Raw genomic sequence first — 8,774 nt, 5'->3', positions numbered from 1 at the left:
AAAAAATATATCCCTTGGCCCAAAATTTGAGTCCTCGACTTGTGGAGATCCGCCTGTAGAGGAACCTGATCAGTGGCCTAAGCGCCACAACCAGAGATGATGATTGAAGGCACATATGGAAAACAAACACCCATAAACAAGATGGGCTCATTTTCAAGATTTTGCGGGATTGTAGGGTAGCAGCCCCAACCCAAAAAAATGGGCTGGGTCTACTTTACTATGTAAATGTTTGGCAGGGACAATCGTGATCAAGTTTCACCTATAAATCATCATTACTGACCAATCACTTGGATTCAATCCTTAAGAATTATACTCCTTTGTAAATATATAGATAGATCTCTGCTCGTTTTGGACTGGGGGGGAGAGAGTTTCCCATGTCTTATTGATGACCAAAAAAATTTCTATTAAATCTCCCTAGTCTAGGCAGAACCACTCCGGACATGTTTTACATGGAAGGAAAGAGAAAGAAAGCAGTGCTAGTACAGTGAGTTTCAGGTAACATTTCCTAGTTTAGTACTAAAAATGAACTATTCAGTAGCCTCAGCAACTTGGTTTAGACTCACTTGGAAGAACATTGAACGAGTGATAAATCCTTCATCTTCATCGACGACACCGACCTGTGTTACGCAGACAGAACAGCAGTAATTAAGACTACAGACTTAAAAAAGGAATGAGAAAAAAACCAGTGGTTTGCTGGGAATGGGTAGGGGAAACGATTTTTTCTGTTTTGGTGCCTTCTTCCATCTTGTCTACTTGCTCACTGCTTGCTACTACTGTTGGTTTCTTCTCTTTCCATTACTGCGCTGAAAAATCACAGCGCGGCTCATGTGAACTGTAATAATCTTGCACTTATTTATAAACGTGCTGATGGGTCACGAATCCAATGTACTAATAGTCAATGAATTAGGTATTAAATAAAACTTCAAAGTTGAAATAAATTTTTATTACAATAAGAAAAAAAATTATAGATATTAAGATTTGAATTTTAAGTATGCTCATAAATCAATTGAATTAAATATTATATTCAAATTGAATTCAATTTTGCTAATACTAAAATTTGTATAGTCAAATAATCAATATTTAAATGTTTTAATATAATGTATGATAAATTTAAACATAATAAAGAAACATAGTATAAGAATTATTATTCAAATCACATATCGTAATCACCAAGGCTAGTTGATCTTCCATTTGATGTCTTCTAGTATTTCAATAATGCTACATGATAGCCAAGCCAAGTTCATCTGTCGTTTGGTTGTTAAGTAAAAGCTAATAATTGTACACAAAGTTAAGAGTTCTTGCCTTCAAGTTTAGTGCCCTACCCCTTTCTAGTCATCCTCTTACACCATAAATGAGTCCTACCTATAAAATAATAGTAGCATTTATATTGGCAAAAAAAAAAAAAAAAAAAAAGGAGCACGTATCCTTTCAAATGTAGCAATTAGGAGTGTGTCTACTCTTTGAAATGTCACTCACACACCTTCCCCAGGTTTGTGAACCCATATGTGGATTAATGGTCTGATATCAATAACATTAACTTTCTGATGCAAAGAACATAATACTTATGTCTCTACTAACCATGATAGCTAGTTATGACACTAAGCATAATATTTATGTTTCTACTAACCTTGATAGACAATTGTGACACTATTAGACTGGTGGATTAAAAATAGTCAAGCTTCACAAATATGAACCTGATCAATCTTCCATTTCTAGCTCTTCTTGGTAGCTCTTAAAACACCACACAAACATGCTTTAAACATTTACCTTTCTACATCACTTCTCAGGTGGTTCAATTATGTCTTCTAACTGATAGATTCAATACTTTGGAACAAGTTGTTTTATTTTCATATCGTAATAGTTTGCTGATAAATTGGACAAGGACCAGAGAATCTATACAACAATGTATGAAAGAGTAAATGAAGCTGTGATTAACAAACAAAGCTGTAAAAAATTTCAGATGTAAATATAATAAAACTAAAACTTTCTTCAAAAGTAACCACACTAATCTTAGTTCTCCATGTTCACACATAACTCCGCTTCCCAACTTTGGAAGAGGCTGTTTAATCACCATGTCCTCATGAAAGAAATGCTGATTTTTCGCTGCATTTCAAGCTGCCAAAAATCAAATCCCAGTTAGGGTGCCATTATACAAATATTTCTCAAGAAAAGTACTTCCAAATTGAACATGAAATGCAGGCAGGTTATATATCAATCTGCATCACAAAAATTGAATGAAAGTACTACTGCACCATGCAAACATATGAGACACCATAAGAAGCAAGCTCTGATTTGTGTAGATCACAATATACTTAATGAGCCAAGAAACCAAAAGTTCTGCAACTACTATTTTTCCAACTTAAATGGTTAAACAACGAGCCACCCTTCTATCTTTCCACCTTTCCATCAAGCATAGCCTTAATTCGCAAGCAATCAAGTATGCAGGCCTTGATGATTAACAATGTCTTTTTAGCAGATTAAAATTGCATTTTACAGACTGAATCTGCTAAATACCCTAATTTTTTGACCAAGTACAGATCAAAACAAGTCTAGCTGGTGATAGTTTTATTGGCAGTAATATGGAATGATTGCAGCAATCAGTATTTATAGAAAAATGAATAACAAACTTTAATCTATTTTAGAGTGTTAGGTAAACACCTTTTTAAGTTGGTATACATTGAACCTAATCCTATCCCAGATCCATTGCAGTCTAGCATTTTAATTAACAATCAATTCTCCTTTTGGAAGGTAAAAAGTGATTAACAATAAGGTTCAACCTCCTTGCAAGGTTAGTCTCTGGGGATAAAGGATACATCAATAGGTAGACTTATCAAGCAAACATAGATTATCAAAAAATGTCAACTCAACCAAAAATATTGTATTTCAGATCCTGATTGATTCATAACACTGCTTCAACAGGATTTAAAATCATTCAGATATGCAAGAAAAGACGCATGCAGCAATAAACGTAAACGGCCAAAAGCTACTGCCACTCTCAGTATCAAGAAGTCTACAACATTTCAGACAGATATTGTACAAAAGGAAATACAAATGGCTTAAAACCCCAGTGACTAGGGTCACAAGTTTCTTCAGAAAGTTAAACAATGGAACAAGATTAAGACAGATATATCAAATAACGCCTAACACAACCTAGACATTACATGACTGTTAGAACTTGCTTGCTTCCACCGAATATGATGTTTGTGCCACAAGTTCATATACTTCCATTTCTATTTTCTTATTCCTGACCCTCACCACCACCACTCATTTCTCACAACTTCTACACATGTTTTCCTTTACCTTATTACCTAATCTAACTTCTAGTATTAAGTTGGAGGAACACGTCAGTCAGTAACCAGAATTCCAGAGGAAAACCACATGGTCCTATAATCTTTCTACTTCAAAATATTTCTGAAAATATATCTTCTTTCAGCTACCCCATTTTCAATTCCCCTGTGATTTTTTTTTTTTTTACCTTTATTAAGCTCAGAGAACTATTATCACATACATGTGAATGCTCCATCTTGGTATTCAATTTTTATAATATTAGTACCCACCCAACTAAAAGCATAGAGCATTAAGAAACACTTTATTAACAAAAACTAGTAAGAAAATATAGTATTAGTAGCTACATAGTTGTGAAACATTTAGTTCAGAAAACAACCACTATAATACCCTCCAAAATCAACACTGCTATCATCCCCATAAAGAAGCATAAAAACTAACAGATGTGTCAAACACAAAAATGCACCCTTGACCAAAATCGGCAAAACTATCAGTAACCATATGGGGGCAGTGGATGTCTCTTTGTGAGAAGTTAGAATAAAAAAACACATATTTGTCCCCTATTATTATTGTCATTTTATTATCGTATCAACAGCTAAGCTACAATGGTTATCTGAAAGAACATGACAAGAAATCTTTTGATGCTTAAGCAAGTTCTCTAAAAGATAGGGATTAAATATGTCTAGTGATCACAAAAATTGTAAGAGTCTTGATCTCCACCTTCATAATTATAGTAACTATACTCCTATTATAGATAACGACCAAGTTGTATGAATAGTGAGTGCATAAAATGAAGTAACAATAATCTCAAATTGTAGCTCAAGCTCAGTGACTCTAATTAGTGATATTTTAGAAATATTTCAAGAAATGATAAAGATGGTTTGGAAGGCATCATAGTTTCCATTCATCAACAATAACTGCAAGGAAATAATCTAAAAAGCCTTGCACCCATAACATTTGGAAGTCTGGGGTTTCCAAATCAAATTGACATAAATTACACATGTAATTTGTAGAAAAAATGCTGCCAGATCCTACGACTCTAAAAGGGCATCATCACATGGATGGAAATTCGATATTGTGTCATGCCTAGCAGGCATTCTCATTATCTTCTCCAAAATCCTGCATGATTTTGCTATGCCCAACAATGGACCAAAGGCCTGTAACCAAAAATACCCAAACCTCAAATGACCAGCTTCATTGAATTAGCTTGTAAAATAATTTGATCACCATTAAACACCGCAGATGATACACATGAAATTGAACTATAATCCCAATTTTCAACAACCCCAAAATTGAAGGCTAACACAAAGACAGCACCAGAAATGGAGACGGGGGTAGAGTAATAATACATATAATTGTTAAAAGAGGAAAAAAAAAAACTCACAATTCTCAATCCAAATCTTCTTGCCTGGCCTCCGCATTATCACCTGATCCCGAACCCGACCCACGAGACCGAAATGGCCAAGGCAGCGATATCCTAAAACTTCTCTCGGCCGCCCGATTATCCCCTGCAGACCTCTGCACATTATCAGCCCCACTACTACCATCACCATCATTACCTCCACTAGTCCCCTGTGCCCCACGAGCCCTCCTCTCATAATCAGGATCATCCGTGGGCAACTCGTGACGACACACAGGGCACGAATTATGCAATTCCAGCCACGGAAATATGCAATCCTTATGATAAAGATGCTTACAGGGCATCTGCTTTGCTTGAGTCCCTTCCTCGAACTCATCCATGCAAACTGCGCACTGGTTGAACTCCGAATTCAAGTGATTCTTCCTTATCTTCACCGAAGGTAGTGAGTCAATGGCTGATTTCGATGCAGGTGGGGTCCCATACCGGTTAGGGTCGTTTTCGGCCAGCTGTTGGATCAGTTGCTCGAGGCCAGGTCCAATGAAATAATTCCCGATGTTTGCTGGAAGCCTAAAGCCCGGCTCAGACGGATTGTTCTGGATCACGAACTCGATGTGCGCCCCGCTCGAACGGAGATCGTTGAGATGATTTTGGATGAAGGTAAACGCATCGAAACCGAAAGGATCACCTCGGCCTGGCCGGGGCGACCCGTATAGTCTAGGGTTATGAAGGTCAATAGAAGCAGAGGATGACGAAGTCGTTGAGGAAGAAGAGGAAAGGAAACGGAGCGGGAGGAAGGAAGAAAATGGATCCGACAACGACATATAGCTGTCGGCGAATGGGTTCGGGTTTGGATTTTGGAAGGCAGAGCCTAGATTAGGGTTATGGTTTTCGCATTCCTCGAGGAAGCCCTCGTTGCATATGGGACATGAGGGGCCAGAGGAAGGGGAGATAGTTACGGCGACGGTACGGTTACATAAATAACAAAAGAAAGGCTTATTGGTTACACCGATGGCGTTAGCCCCGCCGCCGCTAACGCTCCCGTCGAACGACATGTTTCACGTCTGGGATGGTTTCAACTGGAGTCAGCGAGAGAAATGAAATTTGATTATATGACTTTTTTTTTTTTATTAAAGAAATATATTTTATGGGAAAGAGATTTTAATATTCTTTATAGGCTTCTAGAAGGTCTGCAGACTTTAATTAATTAATTAATTAATTTTGTACTTCTGCTATTCAACCAAATTTATAATCCGTCCTCAAATAAAAAATATATATATATACTTTTTAATTAATTAAATAGTTAAAATAAATATATTTTTTCATTTTTAATTTGAAAATATAAATTTTTTTTTTAATATTTTAATAATGAATCCAAACTAAATAAGTTTAATAAACGAACGTTTAAGATAAATTTTTAAAGATATGAACTATTGAGTCGATCCACCCTATAAATACTTATTTTAAATCTTTCAAATTTAAATAAATTGATTAACAATTACCACATATCAATATGATAAATATTGAATAACTGTGATAAAAATGTTGAAATGAATACTGTTTTTCTTTTAAATATGACGTGAAAAAATGTGTTAAAAAAGATTAATATTTAAGATAGCTGTTTACTTGTTCACAAATTTTACATTTTGTTTTTTAAAAAATTATTATAGTTCTTTATTTCTCAAACTTAATATTTATAATAAAGACATACCAATTTTTGTTATTAGACCAAAAGACTACTTTTTACATAAAATTTAGGGATAATATTCAAATAAAAATTTGAATTTTACTTATAAATGAAAATAAGTTATTAATACTTTATTAGATGAAATTAAGATTATAAAATTTTAGTTTAATATAATTAGAATCCTGATTATATTAAATGTTAATTTTTTTCATTTTTTTATGTGATTTATAGAAAATGCTTATTTAAATTTATCTAGATGAATTTGATTGATAAATATTTGAAAATTTTTATTTTTAAAATTTGATAGTTGGATTTTATTTATCCATTTTCAAAATTTAATTAGTACAATTATAATAAAATAAAAATTTATAACTCCATGTAATAAAATATGGAGACTTTATTTAAGTATTATTCCTAGTTTTAGCTTAAAGGCATGATAGCTTTATCAACTGATTCCATTTTATTATTTTTTTTATTTTCCAAAAATTTTAATTACCAGTAATAGTAATTATTTTTCTTAAAAAAAAATTAGGGCATAGTCACGTGACATTCACGTGAGTAACCTTCAATGTGAGCTGTGGCTACAATTAAACGTTGGGGTTCCTAGCAAGCCGGAAGTAGATGCTCTCGTTTCTTCCTCACACACAAAAAATTCCTTTAAAAAACGAAAGCTCTGACCTCTCAATTTTATCCGTCTCATCTCGCTTAACCAACCTTCAAAATGGACACCGTTCTCTCAAGTTCGTCGTCTTTGGTGGTCCGATCGCCTCTCCCTCCGGTCCGCACAGTTACTTCCCCATCTAAACACTACTCTGCAACCGCAATTTTCTCTTTTACTCCTTCCGTCAACGGCCTTCGAAAGAACCATCAACGGCCCCTGCGGTTTTTTACTTCCTCTACGGTTCCTAAACCTTCGATTCGGTGCGGTGCAGGCATTAAGGAAATCAATGAGAGTGATTTCCGAAGCACGGTGCTGGAATCCAACCGTCCCGTTCTGGTCGAGTTCGTTGCGACTTGGTGTGGTCCCTGCCGCTTAATCTCCCCTGCCATGGAATCCATCGCTCAGGTGTTTGTTTATGTACTTTTTCGTCTAAATTACGTATTTATTCCTTTCATTAAGAATTTTTAAAAAAATTTAATCAACCAGCGTAATTATTATTATTATTATTATCTTTTTATAAAAAAATTTCATGAAATTTAGGAATATGAAGACAGATTAGTGGTTGTTAAAATTGATCATGATGCGAATCCACAACTGATTCAAGAGTACAAAGTCTACGGATTGCCAACCTTGATTCTATTCAAGGATGGGCAGGAAGTGCCACAAAGTAGGAGAGAAGGTGCGATTACAAAGCCCAAGCTTAAAGAGTATGTTGATGCTCTTTTGGAGACTATATCTGTAGCCTAGCAGATCTTCTCCTTCCTTTATAAATGTAATTGTAGACGATCTCCATCTTTTTAACCTTTCTTTTTTGCCTTGCATCTGAGTTTGTATTTTTTCTTGTATAATTTGAGCTATAAATTTCATGAGATATAATTGAGTGAAGTTCAATGCTATGTTGCTTCAACTTAGAGATTGACAATTTGTGTAGCTCTGTCGTCTTCTTTTGTATCTAATAGGCTTAAAATAAAAAAGTGTCATGTTTCAATTTGTTTCACCTTAAATACAAAATATATTTTTTAATTTTGTTAAATTCATACACAGTTTTATGTAAATTTTAAAGGATATCATTTTATTTTTATTTTTGTATTATATCACAATATCATATTTAAAATTATTAGTTTACTTTAACTCTTTTTTTATTGAAATACAAAAGTCTTACTCACCCAAATTAAAAAAAGTGGCATTTGCTCTTTTTTTTTTTTTTTATGATTTTTCTTGGTTTTAAGTCACTCGTTTATCATACCATTCTTTTTTTTTTTTTTTTTTTGTATTTACTATGGCTTTTTTTGCGTGTGAGAAGCTTGTAACCCTTGATTTAGATACACTATTATGTGGTCAGAAGATTGACGGTTTCCGCAAACAGGAGTGAGACAAAGATTGAAAAATTCGAAAATCGATATGAAATTATAATATTTGGTTTGGTTTAGATTAATATTTTTATTTAGTTTGAATTAAGTTCAAATATTAAATATATATAATAAATTTAGATTGAATTTTAGGTCAAAGGATAAAAAATTAAAAAAAATTTGAACAAAACTGAAATATATATATATTTTAATTTATATATATAATTTAAATTTTTATAAAATAGAAATAATAATTTAATATCAAAATTTTTTTAAATATATTAAAATTTTATATTAATATAACATATAAAAATTTAAAAAAATTAATAAATTAATAAATTAAATTGATAAAATTTTATTCTATACGAATAGAATGAAAAATTGATTTAAATTTTGAATTTTTATAATATTATATAATATTTTAAAAAATTAAAT

At 33.2% G+C, this 8,774-nt stretch overlaps 2 protein-coding genes across 3 annotated transcripts; one reads left to right on the top strand and one right to left on the bottom strand.

The window, feature by feature from the left end:
• Nucleotides 1-1,825: 1,825 nt before the first annotated feature.
• Nucleotides 1,826-5,777, bottom strand: LOC111294388 (E3 ubiquitin-protein ligase RING1-like). 2 transcript variants are annotated; one of them, XM_022887679.2, is made up of 2 exons: nucleotides 4,670-5,777; nucleotides 1,826-2,115 (listed from the first exon to the last, which is right to left on the bottom strand). In XM_022887679.2, the coding sequence occupies exon 1, from the start codon at nucleotides 5,695-5,697 to the stop codon at nucleotides 4,675-4,677; it is 1,023 nt and encodes a 340-aa protein (XP_022743414.2). In that variant the 5' UTR covers nucleotides 5,698-5,777; the 3' UTR covers nucleotides 1,826-2,115; nucleotides 4,670-4,674. The 2 variants fall into 2 exon arrangements, with proteins under 2 accessions (XP_022743414.2, XP_089601447.1); XM_089745321.1 differs by lacking the exon at nucleotides 1,826-2,115 and adding an exon at nucleotides 4,163-4,442.
• Nucleotides 5,778-6,947: 1,170 nt separating this feature from the next.
• Nucleotides 6,948-7,897, top strand: LOC111294375 (thioredoxin X, chloroplastic-like). The gene is made up of 2 exons (XM_022887658.2): nucleotides 6,948-7,395; nucleotides 7,531-7,897. Exons 1-2 carry the CDS (start codon nucleotides 7,051-7,053, stop codon nucleotides 7,735-7,737), a joined length of 552 nt encoding a protein of 183 aa, XP_022743393.2. The 5' UTR covers nucleotides 6,948-7,050; the 3' UTR covers nucleotides 7,738-7,897.
• The last annotated feature ends 877 nt before the right edge of the window (nucleotides 7,898-8,774 follow it).

The sequence above is a fragment of the Durio zibethinus genome, chromosome 16 (genome assembly GCF_047325235.1).
Source record: "Durio zibethinus cultivar Kanyao isolate XHJ-2024 chromosome 16, ASM4732523v1, whole genome shotgun sequence".
Taxonomy (NCBI): domain Eukaryota; kingdom Viridiplantae; phylum Streptophyta; class Magnoliopsida; order Malvales; family Malvaceae; genus Durio; species Durio zibethinus.
The sequence above is the reverse complement of the archived record's forward strand: the minus strand, read 5'-3'. Positions and strand labels throughout refer to the sequence as shown.

Excerpts from the sequence above, each read along its gene's own strand:
- LOC111294388 (XM_022887679.2), bottom strand. The coding sequence starts at position 5,697 with ATGTCGTTCGACGGGAGCGTTAGCGGCGGCGGGGCTAACGCCATCGGT.
- LOC111294375 (XM_022887658.2), top strand. The coding sequence starts at position 7,051 with ATGGACACCGTTCTCTCAAGTTCGTCGTCTTTGGTGGTCCGATCGCCT. Across the intron at positions 7,396-7,530 it reads CCATGGAATCCATCGCTCAG|GAATATGAAGACAGATTAGT; the intron begins GTGTTTGTTTAT and ends CATGAAATTTAG.